The following is a 24,482-nucleotide window of genomic DNA, read 5'->3' on the forward strand; positions in this document are numbered from 1 at the left end:
AGGTCTGGGGCTGCTCCTGGAAATGAAGGGGCTGTCTGTGTGATCTTGAGTAAGTCCCTTAACTTTTATGCATCTGAGTTTCTGGTCCCATAAAATGAAAGGGCTCAATTAGTCACTCAATAATTTTTTAAGTTCTAAAATGTCTAGGAGCTATACTAGGCGACTCCTTCTTGTTTGTGCTAATTCAAGTCTGGTTTGTCAGGCTGTTTGGCTGGGAAAGATTGGATGGGTCCCTTCTGCTCTAGACACACCACCATCATGGTGAACACAGATGCTTTTACTTCTGTGCCCTCTGCTGTAGCATGAGTCCTCTTAGCCTCATTTGAGGGTACATTCTCCTAGGGGCCCCGGAGAAAGCCCACCTGGAAAGTGAGATTTTTTTGGTGAGGTCAGCTACTTAAGAAAACCATGGAGACGGAGAATGCTTCTCAGTCTCTTTTTTTATGGACAACAGCACAGGGTTCCCTGCTTCTACTCTAACCTGTTGGTGTAAATAATGGCCCAGTGGAATCACTGCCCAACATGTTCACAGTCTCTGTGAGGGAAAAAGCACTTGAGAAGGAGCTGGGAAAGTTCCAGTCACAAGCATGTCCTAATGAGGTCGATCAAGTCTCCCCACAACCTTCTGGGCCTCAGCTCCCCCAGCTCTTAAACAGTGGATTGGTTACTTCTTATATTCTTCTCAGAGGTCATAGGCAAAGATCTATGTGGGAGAAGTCTGTCCTCATCTTTGTAAACCAAGTAAACCCTGTAAATGGATTATAGAAAAACAGATGATGAATTCGCAGCTGGGTGAGATAAGCCTACCCAATCAGGACCAATATACACTGTAGCAATGCTAAATGGAGTATGGTGGGTCACCCCCCCACACACACACACAAGATGTAACTACCTACCTTACATCATTTAGTTCATAATAGACATTTCTGCTTTCATCTTTGATGTAAATGGCGACACTGGGAGATTCTAGCATTTTCATGGTGAGCTGCTGTGGAAAGGCACTTACGAAGAGAGCACGGATTGTGTCTGCGCTTGTGATTTCATTCGGCATCCTGAGCTGCTTGGTTTCATCTCCGTACTGGAGATAGAGAACCCCTGCACGCAAAATGAACACAGTTATCAGCCCCAGATCAAGACTCACGCTATGCGCAGCAAAAGCTTACCCTTTTCTGTCTTACCCCAGGCAGCAATGGTCAGGACAAGCTTGGAAAACGTGTAACAAGAGATGTTTGTTTGGAATTCCCAAGGAACGCACTTCTGGTTATCACATGAATGCGTGCCGTTATTCTCTGGAATCCAGACAGGTGTCAAAGAGGCTAATTTCCAACTATTTTAAAACCAAAAGGACAAGAAGCTAACCTCTGGTAGCCTAAAGCAAAAGACAATACTTTATTCCCTTGAAAGGTATATTTAAGAATTTGACCCCGTCTGGCGATTTTGACTGTGTTTTTCATTAACTAACAACACAATCATTATAGCGATGGATAGGCTATAATATAGCTTAAGTCTGTCTAGTCCATTCATTTGAAGCGGAAAAGCTACAATGTTTCTGTGGCTCTAATACATATGTATTGAATGTTTATACAAATTGCAACTATCTACAAGAAAAGAATCTGGCACCCCAGTGTTTCAGAAAGAACATGAACAAGTCAGTTACATAAAGAAAAACAAAAGCATAAGATCATATAATTTTAGAGTTCCTGGGGGTATATGGCTTCCAATGAACCACACCTCCCATACCCATCCTCCTGGGGAGTGTAGTCCCTTCCCATGCTGATGCTGGGCGTGGCCATGTGACTTGTTTTGACCAATGAGACATTAGCAAGTAAAATGCAAAATGGAGGCTTGGTAAGTGCTTGCACACGAGACCTTGTCCTCTTGATGTGTGATCTTGGATGCTCCTTCAAAGAACCAAGCTTCTGTGAGTCCAACTGAGCCACGTGGGGGAGGCCACATGAAGAACAACAAAAGCCCTGACTGAAGGCCCCCACTAAGCATCCATTCTATACACCACTGGCCAGTCGTGGGGGTGACCCATCTTGGGAGGAGAACCCCCAGCTCCAGGTGACCTGCCCCAGCTGCCAACACATGGAACCTAAACGGGATGCCCCCTTCCAAGCCCTGCCCAAATTGCAGAATAAAGCAAGTAACTGTTGATTTAATTCACTATGTTTACATAGTGAATTGTTATTCAAAAATGCGTAACTGAAACAGGGTATCAAAGATTCTGACATTTAATCTGAATCCACTTCTTGTGAGGATCTACCGAGGACAGACTACTATCACTAGAGTAAGCTTTGCCAGGAGACTCAAAAAAAGAACAGAATATGACTTCTGGTTACAGTAAGGCAATTTATGTAATAAATTTGTCTCTATTTCCTCCTGAAATTCCATTAAAGTGACAATGAAGATTAAAAAAGCATAGATCAAAGAATTAAGGGAATCAGAGAGGAAACAGTACCAGACAAGAAAAGGCCGACACCTGAGTCTTCAAGGGGAAAACTCCAGATAAAACATGTAGGGCTAGGGAAGCTCCAGAAGCAAGGCACCAGATCCCTCTGAGGGGAGGAAGGCAGACTGAGTGGAAAGCATTAGGCCTGACTGAATTTTCTTTTCTTTCTAATGGTGCTGCAAACCTCTCCGAAGCTTGCTTTCTATCCCACTCAGCCAACTGACATCCCACATCCACAGAAGACCAGAGAGGTAGAACCAAACAGACTGGATTCTGGCTCACCAGGCATGGGGAGGGTGGGTGAGGTGCCTTCTCACAGAATGTTTGCAAAGGGGTGACCTTCAGTCAAGAAACTGGAGGAACCCCTCTAGGAAAGCTGACTGGCCTGTGAGAAAAGATCAATAGATTTTTGAGGGTGATGCTCACATTCTGTTTGATCCTCATTATGAACTGGCCCAACCCATATATGAAAGCTTCCAGTCAGTATGACCATGTCTCACTCACACATTTGTAGGCTACCCAGAATTAACAGACGTTTCATATAAGCCACTAACACGAGACACCAAAATAAACAGAAAACAGAAACTCAGAAATGAGGAGAGAGTCCAAGAAAAGGGAAACATTTGGAGAGTAAGAGCAAACTCTGGGAATCATGAGAGCAGGAATTAAAACTTCAGGAAGGAAGAGGGATGCCTGGCTGGCTCCATCGGTAGAACATGTGACTCTTGATCTTGGGGTTGGGTGTGGAGTTTACTTAATTAAAAAAAAAAATTCAGGGAGGAAGAAAAGTTGATGAAATCTCAGAAAATGGGGCAAAAAGATGAAGGGACAGGAGAGAGTGAAAAATAATAAGAAAAACAGAAAATTATTTCCGAGCATCCCAAGTATTACTAATGGGAATCTGGGTAAAAGAGATCAGGAAAAACAGAAGACTTACAAAAAGCATTATAAAAAATTTTCCCCCACACTGAAGAGTCTGAGATCGGAGGCTGAAAAAGGTTCTGAAACACACGACATAATCAGGGTGGTCACTGAGACATTCTAGATGGCAGGGGGGAGAACATGAAGTCCTACAAGCTCCCAGAGCGTTGGAGAGAAAAGTCACAAACAAAGGAGCAACAGTCAGAAAGGCATGAGTTTTCTCAACAGCAACCCAGAAACCAGAAGACAACAGAGAAATAGCTTTGAAAATCCAGAGGGCAATATTTTTGATCTACATCTCTATCCATCCAGATCATTGTTCAGATATTTATGAAAAGTCTGCTTCTCAGTGAGGCCTTCCCTCACCACCTCTGTCAAAATTTCAGCACCCATTCTTCCAAAACCTTCATAACCCCCACTCTCATTTCATTTCTATTCCTCAGCACTTTTCCCATATACTATAATTCATATTTTAACTCTTACTATCATTTATCATCACTTCCTTCCTCTAGACTGTAAGCTTCACGAGGTCAGGGATTTTTTTTTTAATGTTTTTGTTGTTGTTGTTCACCTCAGTACCCTTAGTACCCATAGATACTACCTGTTACACAGCAGGTTCTCAATAAATGTTTGTTGAATGAATGAAAGAATGAATGATTTACCAGTCAGCCAAAAGGAGTGTTCATTTGGGGTCTATCCAAGCTACAAGAGTTTTTGCTACATGAAACAGCCTAGTGACCTGTTCCCAAACTGAATACACATTAGAAGTATTTTCTGAAGTGGCTGTTTCCTTGACTGGAGTAGTCCTTTTGCACTGAGCATAAGCAGAGGAAATTTTGATACTCAGCTTCTTCAGGGAACTACTTTTTCAAGATATCCATGCTGTTACACATTCCATAGAATCCCAAAAAATCCTTTCAAGTCTGTCTGATCACAGATCTTGCAATTCTTCACCCCAAACGGAGATGTGGTGATTGTCCCACATGATCCGTGATGCCACACCTAAAGGCCAAAACCACTCTTGAGGTCTGGGCCCTGACCATGCCTGGGCGAGGTCCCCTGCCAACGGGCCACTTACAGCCTCATTACAGTCAAACAGCACAGCCTCATTTACCCAAAGGGCCTGGTTTTCATTCCTACATCTGCATTCTGTACATGTGTGTGCTTGAAATAGAATTTGTAGGCTCTGAGTGAAAAAAAAAAGGGCCCAAATTACAGTTACCTCAGGGTCTGGCTGGTGCTGCCGCCAGCTGGGTACACAAGTCCAGTTATAGATCGTGAAAATCCGGAGAAGATGGGAAAGATGCCTTTACAAACAGAGGAGAACAGTCTTTTTGTACTTGATTCAGTCTGCTTTCTCAATTCAGGAAAGGTATTTAGAAACGCTTGAACTCAGAAGGAAATCTCTTAATGTATGATGGCAGTTTACTGGCACCGTGATCAGATTCAGTACACTCTGGCATCCTTTCCTAGCTCAAAGGGTGGCAGCTTCCTCCAGAATACAGGGGAAGTCTGAAGGCCTTTGGATCAAAAACTCCCTTTTTATGAAGACGGGAAGAGGACAGGGAAATGCATTTATAGGACATCTGCTATGCGTCAGAAACGGTATGCACAGGGTTCACTTAATCAGCACAGCATCTCTTCTCAGGTCGGTATTATGGCCCCATTTCACAGAGAGGGAAAACAAAGCTCAGAAGGTCCAAGTAATTTGCCTAAAGTAAAAGCTAGTAAATGGTTAACTCGCTCATATATCCCATTCTGTCCATCCACAGACCTGAGGGTGTCTTCCTTGAAGACTGTGACCTCTGAAATCCCACCCTGAGTGACACCCATCTCCTTCAACCTCCCTTTCTGGACGCTCTTAGCTGTCCTCACACTTTTTGCCTGACCCTCTGCTTGAAGACGCTGAGCATGACAGGGGGTCAGCTCAGAGAAAAGATTCCTATCTTTAAGTCAGCTTCCATGTGGACACATGGTTAGAAACAATCCGCATGCCGAGGGGAGCGGGGGGCGGGGGAGGCACAGAGCTCCCGAAGCAAGAGAGCATTGATATGAACCTCGGGATACCTGGAGCCCCTCTGAGAAGCCAGAATACTCAAGAATTCTTCCACCTCAATGGCCCTGCAGAGACAATGTGCATTTTTCACTAAGAACTCTCAGTGATATTTTACCAAAAACAGTACACTTGGCAGGTCACATTTGTGCGACACATCCTCAGAATCAGTTCCAGAATGGGGGACATCCTCTCAATCACCTTGATTGGTACGCAAGGATTTTCACACAGTCACCTGGCTTGGACTGAATGTCTGTGTGTCTGTCCCACCCCCCACCCTGCATTCTTCTGTTGAAATCTTAATCCCCCGTTGGTTTTGGGAGTGGGCTAATTCAGTCATGAGGACGGAGCACCCTGATGGGATTAGTGCCCTTCTAAGAAGTGAGTTGGTTTTCTCTCTCTGCTCTCTCTGTGTGGGGATACAAAGTGGAGACTGTCACCTGCAGACCATGAAGGAGGCCCTCCCCAGATGCCAGATTTGCTGGTGTCTCGGTCTTGACCTTCCCAGCCTTTGGAACGGTGAGAAACAAATGGTTTTAAGACACTCAGTCTAGGGTGGGGCGCCTGGGTGGCTCGGTCAGTTAAGTGTCCGACTCTTGATTTTGGCTCAGGCCACCGTCTCAGGTTCCTGAGATCCAGCCCCAGGTTGGGCTCCTCAAGTTTGGTGGGGAGTTGGCTTCTCTCTCCCTCTGCCCCTTCCCCCACCCACATGCTCTCGGGCATGAGAGCTCTCACTCTCTCTTTCAAAAATAAATAAATAAATAAATCTTTAAAAAAAAAAAAAGATAGTCTGTGGTAATTTGTTATAGCAGCCTGGATGGACTAATACAGACCTATCTCCTATTCCTGCCTTATGATCCCAAACCATGCCACATTCCCATGGTACTAGAGTTCCAGAAATCCTGTTGTCCTGTGAACTTGGCAAGCACATTTCTGCCGCACGCCGTGTCATCACCTTCGGTGATCTCCCCGCCAGTTTCCTTGGCATGCACAGGACCTTCTCTGGGCAATTTTCCCCCAACACTCCTCTATCACTTTGCCACTAAGAATTGAGGAATGAATTTTTCTTACATAAGTGCTCACACTTATGTAAGTGTGAGTTTTACTGAAACTGTAAGCATAGTTTTTAATTCCACAGTATGATTAGCTGTATTCATTAGATGGGGGTATAGTAGAATGTTAGGCACAAAGTAGATGCTCACATATCTTTTAGCTGAAAAGAATTCAATTCTCCCTGTGATGCGGCCAAGTTAACAAGTATGCTTGCTTTCTACAATCTCCCCTAAATGGCATTTTCCACAGGCAGATGATGGTGACAATTCCAAATGACCTAAATTCCTCAGTTTCCCCAAATCCAATTTAAGATTATGCAGATCAATATTTGCATTACAACTACTGCAAATGGCTAACACCTTAAAAATATTAAGAGCTCTTATAGTACCTTCTAGTAGGAAACTCACTCTTCAACTTAATAAGAAAAACATAAATATTGAACTATTAAGATAGCTTTTTATGCTTATAAAACTGGCAGAGGTTTTTACAATACAATAAACAATGCTGACAAGGGTCGGGAAAATGAATTTTCTCACATACCACAGTTGGGAAAATCAAGTGACACCACTTCTCTAAAGGGTTCATTATTAATCTATGTCAAAAGCTGCCCAAATTATATATATGGTTTGAACCAGTAATTCCATTTCTACATATTTGTGCACAAAGATACAGTAATGGGGATGCTTGATAAGGCATCATCTATAAGAGCAGTATGGGGAAATCCCAATAGTAGGGTTTTCGTGTAATAAATCAATTCACTTAAGAAATCTATTCTTTGAACACGACACTGTTATTAAAAGGAATTCTAGGGGCACCTGGGTGGCTCAGTGGGTTAAGCCTCTGTCTTCGGCTCAGGTCATGATCTCAGGGTCCTGGGATCGAACCCCACATTGGGCTCTCTGCTCAGCCGGCAGACTGCTCCCCCCTCCCCCGCCTACTTGTGATCTCTCTCTCTCTCTGTCAAATAAATAAATAAAACCTTAAAAAAAAAAAGGAAATCTAGAAGAATACGAGAAAACCTTTATATTTTGCTACATGATAAAACGTACTACAAAACAGAAAGGAACTCGATTTGCAAAAGTCCATGAATCCCCTTGACGGCAGCGACAGATCCAGGTTTTGTATGGTCTGAAGCTTATAGAGTTTTGAGGCCCCTCTTTAAGAACAACAGTACAAGTTAGAAACCTAAAACTCAGTTTGAAAGTTAATTGTTTACTTACAGGGGCTGAACCTTGCTTGCATCAGGCTCATGGTAAGTCTACCTATTTGATGACCACACACCGAAATGACAAGACTGATTGTTTCTGGGTGGTAAGCTCGTGGCTGATAATGCTCACTACGATTTTCTGTATCTTCTGTTCTACACTCTCTAAAATAAGTATCCTTGAAAAGATAACCCCATGGATCTAAAGAGACTGGCCAACTAGGGATTCTACTCAGTAAACTGACTAGTATTTTTAGGCCAAAAGAGATGGGCCATGAGAGGCTGCTCCTACAGAAACTTCCAGGGGAGCCGGCAGAATGTAAATTGGCTTCTGAAAGGGGAAAGACATTAGTATTAAATATAAACAAAAGATTCCAGGATGGGTAGCATACTCGTGTACCCTTAAAAGACTGAATTCAAGAGTCTTTGGTTCTAAGACAAAATGATTTGAGGGGGACCTGCCGGGGTACCTTCATTCATTCACTACATAAGCCTCTATGGTGTGCCAGGTCCTATACCAGGAATGGGAGGTACAACGCTAACCTTGTGGTCACTCTCTGTGTTCCAACCACCCCACCAGCGGTTCCATAAATGACACTGTTCTTTAGAAGTTAGCAATTCACACCTCACACCAGCTGACATTCTGTTTCAGACACAGCAGCGATTTCCAGACCAGTCTGCGTGTGTTCCTTGAACAGCTCTAGCACACCCTCAGAGGTCAGTAACTTTTTCTGTCCCGGAGAAGACCCATGCTGCTAGGTCCTTTCCTACAGAGTAGCTTTTCAAGGAGGTGACAAAGCAGGATGGAGACAGTTGCCTTGTGAGGACAAACAAGATGAGAGAAAATTTATTCTCCACAGCAAGTCTGGATGCTCTTTAGTTTTGGAATAACTTGACCACTCTCCGATTTCAGTCTCTTCATTTTGAGTAAACACTAAGTTTTTGCGTCGCGTTCTGAAAATGATTGTATCGATCAAATCTTTCATTCCATCCAAATACCTGATATTTAAAAGCAATGTGAGACTTTGTTGAGTCTTTAGCTCATTTATCTTCTAATAGTTATACCCGAGGAACTATGGAGACCCTCTCAGAGTCCCTAATGGAGAATCCTGTTGAAAGGCTGAAAATTTCCAAGCAAATAAATAGCAGTTTTATGCCAAATTCTGGTTTAGAATGTGCTCCAAAGACTCATAATTGTGGGTCCACATGTTTTAGCATCATGAAAGAACATGTTAGAGCAATATGTTTGTTCCAAGTTGAATATGATACAGTCTTGCCCCCTCAACAGCCTGACAGACAGCCATCACTGGACAGAGTTCTGCTTGGAGGCACTCATTCTCCATATAGAGCCTTAGTAATGGCACCATCAGTGCTTAACCCCTCCATTTTGTTCGTTCCTGATAAACTGATACAGCTGGGACTCAAATGATAATACCATTGAAGTGAGCATCCCAAGGCATTTCTCTAAAAATAAAATGCCTTGAAGCCCCTGTTGATGACTTCTGGAATCATACTGTGTTCAAGACATAAATGTGTCTGATGCTGATTCCTAGTACTGGGGCCATATTCATTCCCAGGAGATCTTGCTGTCTTTTTCCACGGATAGTTAGACATGCGTCTATGAAGAAGCTATAATGCAAAGTCACGAAAGAACTTGCAGCAATGTCAGTGGAGTCAATCATTTTAATCTTAAAGGTTACTCAGCAATTAAGGTAGAAAGGGTACGAAGAAGCTGTGAGAAACACTGTAATTAAATTGAGTATGGGTACTGTACCACTGTAACTGAATTCTCTCTTACACTTACGGTGAGCTGTCAGTTAAATTAAACATCACGATGTTCATTCATTTTATGAGCTAGTATTAGTCTGAATAATAGGAAAGTAGTAAGAGGAAAAACTTTAAGTTTAAATGCAAACCCCTAAATAAAATACTAGTAAAACCAGCCTAGCAATGTATGAGAAAATACATCACAACCAAGAAGAATTTATCTCAGGAATATATGGACTACAGAATCTAGTCCTAATACAGTCTGCAATAAGAAGTGAGCAAAGGGGCTCCTGGGTGGCTCAGTTAAGCACCGACTCTTGATTTCAGCTCAGGTCATGATCTCAGGGTTTTGGGATCGAGCCCCGAGTCAGACCCTGTGCTAAGCATGGAGCCTGTTTAAGACTCTCCTCCCTCCCCCACTTGCATTCTCTATCGCTTAAAAAAAAAAAAAAAAAGAAATAGAAAGAAGTAAAGAGAAGCTATATAGGATAATCTTGATAGTGTCAGAAAAATGTTAAGAAAAATCCAAAACACATTCAGAATGTAAAAAAATTAAGAATTAAAGAGAACTTCCTTAACTTCTTAACTTTCTTAACCCTTAATGATGAAATATCAGAAGCATTCAGTTTAAAGTTAGATTTTGGGAGGGCGCTTCGCTGGCTCAGTTGGTAGAGCATGTGACTCTTGATCTCAGGGTTTTAAGTTTGAGCCCCATGTTGGGTGTAGAGATTTCTTAAAAATAAAGTCTTTAAACTTGGATTTTTTGCTATTGGTGCATCTGAGGTCAGTCTGATGAGCACTGTTAATACAAGAAAAAGAAAGAAAAGGCATATGGATTAGAAGGGATAATCAAAACTGTGATCATTTTCAGGTGATCTAATGGAGAATCCATGGAAACCTGCAGACACTATTAGAATCAATAAGGATTCAGTAAGACTGAATGATTTAAGATCAATATATCGAATCAACAGCAACCCCAAGTACTAGAAAAAAATAGAAAATGCAGTTTAATAAAAATATAGAGCAACAATGTGGCAATTTTGAACAACAACAGTAAGAGGGAATACTGGCAGGGCGTCTGGGTGGCTCAGTGGGTTAAGCCTCTGGCTTCGGCTCAGGTCACAATCTCAGGGTCCTGGGATTGAGCCCCACATTGGGCTCTCTGCTCAGCAGGAGACTGCTTCCCCCACCCCTGCCTGCCTCTCTGCCTACTGTGATCTTTCTCTCTCTCTCTCTCTCTTTCTCTGTGTCAAATAAATAAATAAATAAATAAATATCTTAAAAAAGAAAAAAAAAGGGGAATACTCACTCTATCAACACTGTTAACACTGTGGCTTGGGCACAGGGATAGAACAAACAAAACTACAGAACAGAAGAGCCTCGCCAAAGACCTAGATTTTATGAAAGCTTGACATATGACAGAGGGCTGGTACAAATCCGTGGAGAAGTTGCTGTTTATTTTTATTTATTTTTTTAAGATTTTATTTATTTATTTGACAGAGAGAGAGAGCAAGAGCACAAGCAAGGGGAGCATCAGAGGGAGAGGGAGAAGTGGGCTCCCCGCTGAGCAGAGAATCCAATGCAGGACTCTCTTCTAGGACTCTGGGATCATGACCCGAAGCAAAGGCAACCACTTAACTGACTGAGTCACTCAGGAGCCCCGAAATTACTGTTTAATAAATAGTATCAGGAAGACTGGTTCTCCAAATGGAAAAAGTAAAAACAAAACAAAACAAAAACCATAAAAAACAAAAACTGTACGGGCCTGTTTAGCCAGAGCGATTCCGTCTGGTTAAACAATGGCCTTGTTGTTTATACAGTAAAACTTAAACTGTCCCTGCCCCCCTGCCCCCAGGGGACTTACTTAAAACAAGTCCCGGAAACTAGTCCCAGGGAACAAAGCCCAAATACAAGGGTGGGTCAGGCCAGGTGAAGGTATCCCATCAGTGGGGGTGCATACTGTCTCCCTAGCTACCAAGGAGTATGGGCCCCGCCCTTTGGGTGACTTTTGGGCACCAATTCTGACCAAGGTGATAGGCTAATTCACATATCTACTATAGGGTAAACTGTAATTCAACAGGTCACTTATGTGTGACCTAGCAGGACTGTGCAGCTTTCTCTGTGTTACAATCTCATTGGTCACCTGTGCGTGGCCAGGCCCAACCACATGGCCTTTTCCCTTAAAAGCTAGTCTGTAAGGCAGAGAGAGGTGGCCTCTTTGCAAGAGACGGCCCTGGCCGGTCAGTTTGATGCTTGGCACGAAATAAAGCTTTGCTTGACCTTCGCTTTGTATCAGTCTCGCTGGACCCAACAAAACAAAAACCTTTCCTTACACCACAAGTAAAATAAATTCCCGATGGACTAAAGACCTGTATGTCAGAAGTTAAAACTACGAGATTTGAAAAAACAAAACAAAACATGGTGCTCAATCTCCCAGCACATCAGTATAGGGACTTTTTTTTTTTTTTAAGATTTTATTTATTTATTTGACAGAGAGAGATCACAAGTAGGCAGAGAGGCAGGCAGAGAGAGAGAGGAGGAAGCGGGCTCCCCATCAAGCAGAGAGCCCGATGTGGGACTCGATCCCAGGATCCTGAGATCATGACCTGAGCCGAAGGCAGAGGTCCAACCCACTGAGCCAACCAGGCACCCAGGATAGGGACTTTTTACAAGAAATAAAAACCAAAAGCCACAGAGAAAAAATACTGCTTAATGACACTACATTAAAGCAAATGTTTTTACTATAAAAGGCATTATCAACAAAATAAAGACAAGCCACAGTCTGGAAGAAGTCACTTAAAACTCACACACTCTACCCAGGATCAGTATTCAGAATAATTAAAGAACCTTATAAATCAATAAGAAAATAGAAAATGAAATGGGGGCAATAACAGATATCCAAAATCGGACACAGAAAGTCAACTCACAGAAGAAGCACCAGCAGTCGATAATCATAAAAGTCTCCAGCCTCCCTATTCATTATGGAAGTAAAAATGGAAACAATGACATACCCAACCCAGAGGCAAAAGTCAGTAAACCCTAATAACCCCAAGTACTGGCCAGGTCACTGTTACTCAGTGCTGGTGGGACATCTGATAAAGCCGAAGACATGCATCCTGTCCCCCGGCTATTTCTTTAAATTATCCATCCCAGAGAGCAATCTCACACACAAGCCCTTGTTCCAGAATGCTCGCTGCAACCCCAGTTCCCACCAATTTGTTCTCAGGGGTTTATTCCTGTAATGGGACAGTAAACAGCACTCACAGTGAATGAACCAGAACCACGTGTATCCACAGGGATCAGTCTCAGATACCTCATTTGAGGGGATATAGAAAGTTACAGAGGATACATGCAGTATGTTCCCATTTATGTGGCGTTTTATAACACAGAAAAATAACATATACTACTTATGAAGATATGGGTGGAAGCACCAAAACTCTCAGGACAGTCACATCCCCCACCTTCAGCATGGAGTTAGCTCTGGGAAAGGAGGAGGGGGATGAGAGGAGATGGAATGTTACATTTTACTTCTTTAAAAATGCCAGAGGGTGGAAGCAGTTACGGAAAGACAGTTTTCCTTTTGGGGGCACCTGGCTGGATCAGTCAGAGAACGCATGGGACTCTACATCTTGCAGTCAAGAGTTTGAGCCCCACATTGGGTGTAGAGATTACTAAAAACAAACAAAAAGAAATTAAAAAAAAAGATAGTTTTCCTTTAAAAATTGGACAGATGCTGGGGCACTCGTGTGATGCAGTAGGTTAAGTGTCAGACTCTTGGTTTTGGCTTAGCTCATGATCTCAGGTTTACGAGATGAGTGCAGAGCCCACTTGAGATTCTCTCTCTCCCTCTCCTTCTGCCCCTCCTGCATGTGCTAGTTCTCAAAACAATACACGAAGAAATCTTTTTTTAAAAAATGACAGAAACTTAGAGCACTTGCCATGTGTCAGACCCTGACCTTTGCAAATATTAATTCCTTTAATCTTCTCTATGAGGCTGCTACTATAACTACTCCCACTTCACAGATGAGGAACACCGAGGCAAGAGAAGTAACTTGTGTGACTCTGTTAATGACTGCCACCACTGCACCGTGCAGTCTCTCAGGCGTTAAACAGTTGCGAGTTTCTATTTAATATTGGTAATCTCTATCATGTTTTCTGTCTTTTTCCATTAAAAAAAAACCCTTAATATATGTATGTGCATACATATATGTGCGTATACACATATGTGTGTATGTATATATATATATATATATTTTTTTTTTTAAAGAATGCCAAATAATGTTGTCTAAATAGTGTCCTTTCCACAAGACAGTGGCAAGTGTCCTTTCCATGAGCTTACACATGGATATACTTATGGGAATTCGGGATGTTTTCCCTGACTTGTGATAAAATAATAGGTATTGAAATTCTATAGTACAAAGCAAAGGATAAAGGCCACAAAAGGAAGAAGGAGATTTTCTTAAAGGCAAGAACAAAAGTATAAGATAGTAATCATGGTCTCAGAAAAAAATTAATTGACCTTTCAGGGATATGAAAAATGCAACTTTTACAGTTTCCAATGCATGTTTTCAAAGGATCAGAAAGACTCTAGCTATAATTCAGAAAAAAGCCTAGACCCACCCCACTAGGAGATTTATACATCCTGCATTTTCTTCAATCATAGGCACAGAGATCACGGACCTTAGTAAGAAACCATCTGAGTTAATCTGAAATTTACTTTCTCTGCTAAATTATTAGCAGTTTACATAGTAACTAGTAATTATTATGAATGAATAAATATATCTTTAGAAAAGTTTTCTGTACGAAATTTTAGTTTTTATGTTATCTACAGGTAGATTAAAAAACCCCACCAATATATAGTGTTAATTTCATTCTTCAGAATTTCTTTTACTTTCTACTATTCTGCGAGTGTTATTTTGCTTGGAAAGATAACAACTGTTCGGTCCTCAAGATGGGGGAGAAAGACTTTGCAAGATATTGATAAGTTGAGCCTCTTTTCTCCCCTCGTAGGCAATCTTCAGGATCACCAGGAATTTCCAGAGGAAACTTTTCCAGGTAAATGGGAGCAGCGGTGCTTCTTTATACTTTGATATGCTAATGGCAATAAAATAAAAACCATCCTATGATGACAAATGTCATCAACAAATGCCAGTAGACTCAATCTCTTGGATCCTGTTCCATAGGGCAGACTCCCTCCTTTTTGAAACTCATGTTTAAAAAGTAGGAAATGGGGGATGCTTGGAACCCAAAGAGCCTTGCCTTCTGGGGCCAACTCCTCCCATGTCTTTTCCTCTGCAGGATCCCTCTGTCCAGCCGCACCCTTGGTTTCCTGCCCAAGTCCAGGCTTCCGCAGGGGCTCCCATCCCGAGCCATGCTAGTCCCTGTCGGTCTGTGATTCTCAGGAACTCATCCCCTCTCTACCAGCTCAGGGAAATATTCTGGGGGGTTGGGGGGAATGACCCTAAGATAATCAGTAAATGATGGGGTCTTTGCCACCCTGAGGTCTTGGGGTGCATCCACTCATGTCATCCGGCACAAAAGAGGGACCTGCCTCAGTCAGAGGGTGACCTTCTGGCTACAGGCAGCCAATGAGAGCTCTTCAGGAGCACTCAGATGTTCCTCCTTGCCCTTCGGCTCCCAGGGTCCGCGGAAAAGGCAGAGCAGGGCGTGTGGCCAATTAGGAGGGCGAGGCACGCACTGGGCGGAGCAGCTGTTCCTTTTCTGGGCGGCTTTTTCTCAGCTTCTTCTTAGGTGTCTGAGGGGGAGGCTCAGAATTCTTTTCCAGAAAGTGGTGAGAAAGAGCGTGTGGGCAGTTTGGGGGAATTCATATCTCACTGGCCTTCATTTGGAGCTCTTAAAAAAAACACACACACACACACAGAATTGCTGTTTCTCCGTTGTGACCCCAAAACTTAAGGCCGCCCACCCAATGCCAACTCTTATGGAAATGATTAACCTCCTTCCTGCTTGGGATCAGATTCCATGGAAATGCGGGGTTTCTCCCAGCTCCAACACAGGTGCATGCCCCCCAAGTATGGAGGGGTGAGGGAGGGGTGACGGCGGCAGGGCTGCGTGCAGGGCCCGTGGACCGCACTCATCCACGCAGGTTGGGTCGTGGCTCACGTTCGCGTTGTGGAAAAGAGAACGAGGCGGGGGCGGGGGGCTGGGCCCTACAGACAGGGGGTGGCGAGGGCCTTCTCCATCTTGTGATCCAGCAGAGAACTCTAGTGAGCATTTCTGAGAAGGCGAAAATCCAATCTCGCTTTCTCTGTGGTCACAAAGGTCTATTTATCAAAGTATGAGGATAGCACATATTTTATCTAACCGTTTGCCAGCTTGATTTATAGCTTTAAAAATATTTAGACAGATGGTCTATGAGCCCCTCTGCTCCTGCCCAGGGCGGGCTGGAAGGTGACCCAGAAAAGATGAGACGCGTTTCCCCAACATTGGCTTCGAAGCAAGGGATGGGCCCGTCCTCGCCTTCTGGCATTCAAGCTGGTAGGCCATCCACTGCATCAACAGGGGATTCTGTATTTAATTTTTGAGTAGTCCTCATGGAAGCAGGTACCCGTGTGTCCTCTCCTTCTCCAGGGATTCGGTTATTTTATTTTCGGTTTTACGTTGGTCGGAAAGGCGGAGTCATGCTGAGCTGCTTTCAGTAGCTGCACATTTTTGAACTGCTTTGGGCACTATTTCAGCTCCCCTGTTTCCTTTTACTATTACATGCTAGATATTTCTGTTATCTTCTCGCTACCCGAGTCCTCTGGGCTTTTACCAGACTTTCCCGGGGTGGCTTTCAAGCCACAACCGTCCTGTGGACACTCCCAGACAGACCCAGCCAGGCTCCAGCCCCCAAGGGAGCAGTGACAGAGCACAAGGCAGGGGAGTCTGTTCCGAGGCTTGTCCCTGGCCTCCTGCCCGCTCCTCCTCCGCGAGTCTTGCCTGCTGCTCCGGCATCCCTCCTCCTGTGTCCTCGGGTTCATGCCAGAGGGTGTGGATCTTCTGGAAGCCTCTGTCCTTGCCCCTCTACACACCCTGCCCCCAAGGGGAGATCTGGAATGTCCTCTCAGCTCCGGCCAAATGCATAAAGGGGTCCCCAAGAGAGCTACTGCTTAGGGGACTCCAGAGAGATGGCCGTGTAAAGGCCCCCCACAAAGCTTCCAAGGCCGGCATGAGTGCTCTGGATCACTGTCGTGCATATGGGGTCCCTGAGTGGGAGAGAAACGGGACGGGGTTTAGACTGGCCTATTGGTCAGCTGTTCTGATCCAGGGCCTGAGGTGGTATGTTGGGGGGGGGGGATGTCGTCGGGAAGGGAGCTTTCCAAAGTTTTTGTCAGGCTTATGTCCTTTTGCCCAGGCTACCCCTTGATGCCCCCCCCCCGGACCCCCCGACACTGCCCGGCCCCCAGCACACAGGGACTCCAAGGAAGGGACTGGCGCTGGGGGCTAAGGGCCAAGACGTCCGTCTCCAGGACCGCGCTCTGAAAACTGAGCTTTCTAACTGCCCTCAGATCAGATCTCCAAAGACTTTTTATTGTATTTTTACCTTCTATTTCCCTCTGGTACTTTCTGAAGTGGCGTGGAGGAGACATCACACACGGCTACTTCCTTCTCTCTGTTTCCCTTTGAAGTTGCAGTGCTGCCTTCTGAGAGCAGCTTCTGTTCTCAACCACAAGATCACAATAAAGAACAAATGTCGGAGGGTGGCGAAAGCAGCCCTGGGAACGGTGGGTGGGGACCGGCTGCGGGGACAAAGCATCCGTGCTCAGAGCTCTGTCCCTGGGACCCCTGGGTCACTGCCGGTTAAAGATCATCCCTGCGTCCAGATTCACCATCAATAGCCCTTCTCCCTCTCTCCCCACTTTCACAGGTAAGAGTCCCCACTAAGTGCCTCAAGATCAAAACGGCAGGTGTTGACATTCCTACTAAAGGTATCGGGAGAGAAGCCACGAGACCTAGAGCACCTGGACCCGCTCGATTAGCTAAGGAAGAAATCAAGCCAAGTCTCTATCTGGGGCTGCCCTCATAACACACATTAAACCCATGGAACCACCTACCACTCGCTAGGAGAAACGTGGAGAAACGTCACCCAGCCCAAATCACTACCACTTACAGGCACCCGTGCGTTCTCTTGGCTTAATTTTCCATAATGGCAATTCAACGGATATATAAACATTATGCTTTAAAACGAGCGGAACAAAAAGGAGAATAAGGGACTCTGTCGCTTTGCCACAGCATGACGATTCAACCTACATAGCGTGCTTCTCTGAGTTAAGACAACTAGAAGCGGAAGAGATTGATCCTTAAGGGAAAGCTTTAGGAATCGAGAATGTGCCTGGAAGCTTGGGGCCGTTTGAGATTTGTAGAGCAGGGGCACAGGGCTCACTTCAGTCGAAACAGTACCGTAAACGACAAATTCCATTCACTCAAGGAACATTTATGGGGTACCTGCCACAGAGTGTTTTGAAGGTTGGGGATCTAACAGGAAGCTCAGAGGTCTTAGCTTCTACTGATGTACCAGAGACAATAAGCTCACAGGCAGGAAAGGGTAGAGTGTGCCAAGTAACAGGGAACAAGACAAAAGAGGGTGTGAGGGACAGAGTTTTGCAGTGCGCGTGGGCGGATTGCTCTTTTATTCACAGGAGTTGGATGACCCGCTGGTAAAATACTTGAAAGAAATGTGGGAGCCGGTCTTGCAGATATCTGGGCAAAGAACAATCCTGGCAGAGGGAACAGTAGTTTTCTTGAGGCAGGAGCATACCTGGTGTGTTCCAGGAACAGCAATGGGCTGGTATGTTTGCAGGAAAATGAACGAGATGGGGAACGGGATGAGGGGAGATTAGAAAGGAAGCAAGCGGTCAGGCCGTGTGGACCCTTGCACGCTCTGTGAGCTGGGAGGCCAACAGAGGGCTCTAGGCAAATGAGATTTACCTACCAGCATGGCTGGGTTGAGAACTGAGTACCAGGGACAAGAACTAACATCAGGAAACCACAAGAATTTAAGTCAGTATGCCAGGAGAGAGATGGTGGTGGTTTGGACTTGGGCAGAGTACTAGAGATGGAGAGAAATGATCAGATAGCTGGATATATTTTGAAAGTAGAGTGAAAAGGATTTCCTGACAGATTAAGTATGAAATGAGATCAAAAGAGGAGTCAAGGTGAACAGCAAGGTTTTGGCATGAGCGACTAGCAGGAGGGGGATGCAATTTACTGAAGGATTAGGTTTTGTTGGGGGGAAAACTAGAAGTTCCTGTTGGACCTATTACAGGGGAGATGTCAAAGAGATGATGTAACATATTAATCTAGACTTCAGGGGAAAGGTTTGAGCCAGAGGGGTCATTAACATTGTTGTGGACTGAATATTTGAGTCCTTCCCAAATTCATATGTGTTCATTCCAACCCCCAATGTATTTGGAGGTGGGCACTCTGGGAGGTGATATGGTTTATATGAGGGCATGAGGGCATGAGGCTGGGGCTCTCATAGAGGAATTAGACCTTATAAGAAGAGACACCAGAAAGTTTGCTCGCTCTTTCTTTCCCCTCTCTCTCTCTTTTCCTTTTCTGCGGGCACTAAAGAAAGGCCATGTGAGGACATACAGGGAGGGTGGTCATTGGCCAGCTAGGAAGAGAGACCGTACCAGTACCTAACCATGCTGGCAGCTTGATCTTGGATAAGCTTGTCCAAGCTTGATCTTGGACAAGCTTCCAAGCTTCCAGAACCATGAGGAAATAAATTTCCATTGTTTAAGCCACCAAGTCTACAGTACCCTATTACCCTATTACAGCAGCCCAAGCTGACTAAGTCAATCATACAGGGGACATCTGGCACTGCGGGGCTAGGTCAGATCACCTAGGGCACTACTATAATTGAGGACAGATGAAGTCTGGGGGCTGAGGTCAATGCTTACAGGTGAGAAAATGAGATGGAACCAACACAGAAGACTTAAGAGGGAAAGTCAGTGAGGTGGGAGACTGCCAAGTGAGACGTGTCCAGGAAACCAAGGGAAGCACATATCTTAAGGACAGAAAGTGGTCTAGCATGTCAAGCACTGACAAATCAAGTAAAAGGAAGGCTTATTCACATGTAGGGGTGCCTGGTGACCTTGACCAGAGTTGTCTATGGAGTGGTGGGACTGAAGGTCAGTATGGGTGGGTTGAAAAGAAACTTCAGGAGAGGGACTGGAGATACTGCTTACGAGACAACACTTTCTGGTCATTTTGTCCTAATAGAGCAGTAGCCGGATGGGGATTTTGTCAAATATGAGGAGCTTAAGCTAAAGCGTTGGGTAATCCAGTCTCAAAATAGTTCCCAATGATCGCTGAGGACTGACAAGCAAGTCAGATGAGACACAGCTCAAATGCCATCAGTAATTATAGAAATATTTTTAGAAGGTTCAGATTTCTTTGACCAAGTGTTTTTGCGGTATTCTTGCAATGTGAGTGGAAAATTATAACAAACGAAAAATTGCACAGGGTCTTTAGGAATTCTGCAGACGCAAATAAATTTTGGTCATAGTGATGTCTAACATCCAGCTCGAGGTTGTTCCTTTGCAGACATTAGCAACCCACCCACTACAATGACTCCTCTGGCTTTACAAGACATACTCTGTGCACGAGTTAGATGGTCCTGCCATGGTCTCTGCTATGCCTGGCCAGAAGCAAAAGCATCAATTTCCATTAGCAACTTCCTACTGATAGTATCTAGCCTCCAAATTCCAGAGAAACATTAAAATGTTTCAATGTTTGCAGCTAGACTCAAAGAAACATACTAGTGTCTATTGAGATGTGAGACATGTTGCAAATGAAAAAAAAAAAAAAAATCACACTGGAGTTTAAATTTTCCATTGTTTTCTCTCTCTCTGCCAGAGTAAGCTTGCCTAAGATTAGTGATACTTGCAAATATAATGGAAAAAGGTGGTCCCGATTTAAGGAAATCATATATGTGTATGTATATACATACATCCACACACATACATATATGCATGCACACACACACAATTTCTCATAATGGATAAACCAAGGAGTAATTATTAGTTTATGAAAGAATTCACCAAGCATACTCTTTAAGCAAATGCACCTAGATTCACAATTATAAATTCTTTGCCGAAGGGTCCTGGGAATATAAGTGCAATAAAGGAGATACACCAATAGATTTAAAGCTAAAAGGCTGGTGCGTCTGGGTGGCTCAGTGGGTTGAAGCCTCAGCTTTCGGCTCAGGTTATGATCCCAGGGTCCAAGGATCGAGCCCTGCATCAGGCTCTCTGCTCGGCAGGGAGCCTGCTTCCCCCCCACTCTCTCTGCCTGCCTCTCTGCCTACTTGTGATCTCTCTTTCTCTCTCTCTCTGTCAAATCAATCAATCAATCAATCTTAAAAAAATAAAAGCTAAAAGGTTAAGATTCAGTAATAATTCAAAACAAAACAAAACCATTCTTAAGAGTCTCAAAAATAGTATGCTTTCCTTGCATTACAAAATACTTGTGCATTTGCTCTGTTTATTCAAAAGCTGGGTTGACCTATCTCTGTACCCCACTATGTCAATGGACATTAAGTAGGTACTCAGTAGCACAGAGCAAGACATTTTTTTGTTGAATGGAAAAATACTGATCAATTTGAGAGCAATGGTTTTGTCAGCAACAGATTTATTAATTAAGGTGTGGCCCATCTGACCAAGATAGAATTTCAGCCCTAACTTCACATGCACATTTTGCTGACATCTTCACTGAGTTCAGTTCTACCAGTATTGTTTTCAAAAGGTGGTGTCCCTCTCACGTGGTAAATTAAAAAATAAACAAAAAAAGGGCGTTAACAGTGACTCCTATATGGGTCAGAAGACATTTTAGAGTAGCTCATTCACAGGACAGAAAAAACATGCACAAAGGACTTCGAGAAACATATCTTGGTAGCTTGAAAAGAAAAAAAAAAGAGTTATAATTTGCCAATAAAATATGGAAGGAAGAGAAATGTGGCTTTTATGCTGGAAAACAAAATCTGGGGTTATCCAATTTCTCGTTCCTGTGCCAAAGCTGCTGCTCTCGATGACCTTGGTCAAATCATTTAATTCTTTCAATTTGCTCATCTAAAATTTCTGTAAACCTACAAGTCCTCAAGTATTATCCAATTACTTTTGGTAATTTGATTTTTACTGAATTTAGGGGATGGAAACTTAAGTAAGTGATAGAAAGTACCTCCAAACGGTAGAATCAAAGTTCCCTTTTCAGCAGAGAGGCATATATATAAGTAAATGTTAGAGAAAATCGGGTGTTGTTACTATTAAAGACCCAACTCTCACTTGTCACCTGGTGGGCAGTGCAGGGAACCTGAAGAAGAACCCCATGGGGGTGGGGTCTGGTCTAGCATGGCCAGAAAAAATGCGGAGTGACCTTGGTAGGTTATCTAACTTTTTTTCTTTTTTAAGAACAGCTTTATTGAGGTAAAAGAACATACGATATGTATTTAAAATGCAGAAATTTTGTAAGCTTTGATATATGCACATACTATTATTACAATGATGACCGTGAATAACTGCTCAACTCCCAAATGCTCTCGTGTGCCCTTGGCAGTCCTCCCCACTGCCTAAGCAACCACTGATCTGCTTTCTGTCGCTATAGAAATCTCTTTGGGATTTGGCTCATTCTTTATATGTTTAAGTGTAAGCAAAGAAATTTGCCCCCTACACTGTTCCCCACCTCCCCCGCCGGGATTCCTACTTCATGGGATTTGATAAAACAGTAGAAGTTCCTTGATAGTCAAATGTAAACTACTGTATCATCCCCTCCAGTTAAGTAATTTAGTTAATATGTTTTTACTGAGCGTCTACTATATGCTGGCAGTGTATTAGGAGCTTGTAAAACAGCAGTGAACAAAGTAAGACACCTGTTCTTTTTTTTTTTTTCCTTAAGATTTTATTTATTTATTTGACAGACAGAGATCACAAGTAGGCAGAGAGGCAGGCAGAGAGAGAGGAGGAAGCAGGCTCCCTGCTGAGCAGAGAGCCCAATGTGGGACTCGATCCCAGGACCCTGAGATCATGACCTGAGCCAAAGGCAGAGGCTTAACCCACTGAGCCACCCAGGCGCCCCAAGACACCTGTTCTTATGGACCTTTTATGCTAGTCGGGGAGAGACAAAAAGAGGTCAATAAACAGATGATCACATACTAGGTCTGGCGGTGATTAGCCCACTGTAGAGAAATAAGGCAGATAGGGTAAACCGAAAAGGAAAGGATGGTGGATGGCTTTGTGCTCTGAAAGAAATGATGGGCCATGGAACACAGGGAAGAGAAGAATGCTATGATGTGACTTAGGGGGCTGGAATCACTACCCGGGCTGCTCTGTGGAGACCGGCGGGGGCAAGAGGGGTAGCAGGGAAACCAGGAGGAAGCTACTGCATAAGTCCGAGCAAGACATGGCGGTGGACTGGAAATGGAAGAGGCCAGAAGTGGCCAGGGTCTGGATACGTTCTGAAAGTGGGCCAATAGCTCATGATTTATTTCCCCCACAATGGCTTTATGGATCCTTAATAATGACAACATTCCCAACTTATTTAGTATTTACTACGGTACAGGACCAATACTGAGCAATTAACACACATTAACTACTTTAATGCTTTCAACAACACTATGAAATATGTTCTACTTTTATACGCATTTATAGATAAGGAAACTATGGCAAAGAGTAGATTGGAACATGACCCACATCACATAGTGGTAGTTGACAAAGCTGCGAGATGATTCTGGGCAATCTGGCTTCGGAGGTGACACTCTCTATGTTCTATGACTTCTCAAGGTTACTGTAAAATAGAAATAATAACTATTTTGATCCAGATGAACCTCATGTAATCAAAAAATTGAGAAACAAATATGATCATCATTCACCGAAAGCTTAGGGTCTCAAACAAAAATTTCAGAAATAACCTTCTCATCTTTTGTTAAGAGCAAGATAAGCCATTTTTCACAGGTCTTCTTGGATAAGGTCAAGCTCCCTGGTCACTATCCACAGCCACAAATACATTCACGGTGAGTGCGGCTGAAGGCTGCCCACAGAAAGCACTGGACTCCAAGCATTTGGAAAAGCACGGGACTCCAAAATGGGGCTGGGCATGAAGCATTCAGAGCTTTACTTACTCAGTCCTAACTGCCTGCCTTCTGATGAATCCTTTCTTTCTGGTACCCTCCTTTTCAGTTTTTCTTTAGTAAAAGAATAGCTATCTTCTCTTTATCAAGAGCCGATGGTCCCCTACTTTGCCATCACTAAGAATTTCTGGGAGACATTCTGCTTTTCCTAACTGGGTCTTCCTCTCAGGTCTCCTGGGAAACGGGTCAGGATTTCACTGATGAAGAAACTGAGGCCCAGGAAGGAGAAGAGATTTGCCTCGGGTCTCTTGAGTTCTACCATGACAGAGCAGGGATGGTAATGCTGAGATCAGAATGGTCCCCATGGTTTTAACCCACTGAATCACCCAGGTGCCCCAGGGTCCCCATGTTTTTATAGAAGGCTCTGAGTTCAGCCCATGACAGGTGCTTCTGCTGTTTCATCAGATGAGTCTACTTACAAACATGTTGTGAAGTCTCCACACAGGGGCGGGCAATCACACATGTTTTTAGAGTTTCGGGCTACATTTTGTTTAATGCTCTATTTGGGCGTACTTCAACACTTCCTGCCAAGGCAGAAATCTGTACACATTAGGGAAAGTTGGATTGTTCGGTAATACACCTGATTATAATTCTAACTTCAGGAGGCAACACATTTCCAATCTTTTTCTAGAACATCCGCTATAGTCATCCTAAGTACAACAGATGAGGCATAAAATCTTTTATGAGCCAGTAAATAGAAGCTTCTACGGCACAATGTTTCAAGTAAAGATAAAAGTTCTCCTTCTTTTCAGTCCTATAAAATGGAGAGCTTTAGTCATTTATTCCTGGCTAAAAGAAGGAGAAAAGGCCTGAGAGATCAGAGACAAATCCTCAGGTTTCTTTTATTCAAACCTGTCAACAAACACAAGCAACAAAGCCCCTGACACCTATGACCGATGCG

General features: G+C 43.7%; 1 protein-coding gene across 7 annotated transcripts in view; it reads right to left on the minus strand.

Moving 5' to 3' along the window:
• KIAA1217 (KIAA1217 ortholog) overlaps nt 1-24,482 on the minus strand; it is a 289,157-nt gene that overhangs the window by 94,810 nt on the left and 169,865 nt on the right. For all 7 annotated transcript variants that reach the window (XM_032880810.1, XM_032880809.1, XM_032880813.1 and 4 more), the window contains one exon: nt 897-1,095. In XM_032880810.1, coding sequence (XP_032736701.1) covers nt 897-1,095 — 199 coding nt within the window. The remainder of the gene's footprint in view (nt 1-896; nt 1,096-24,482) is intronic.

This window comes from Lontra canadensis, unplaced genomic scaffold (genome assembly GCF_010015895.1).
Source record: "Lontra canadensis isolate GAN:19392208 unplaced genomic scaffold, GSC_riverotter_1.0 scaffold72, whole genome shotgun sequence".
Classification (NCBI taxonomy): domain Eukaryota; kingdom Metazoa; phylum Chordata; class Mammalia; order Carnivora; family Mustelidae; genus Lontra; species Lontra canadensis.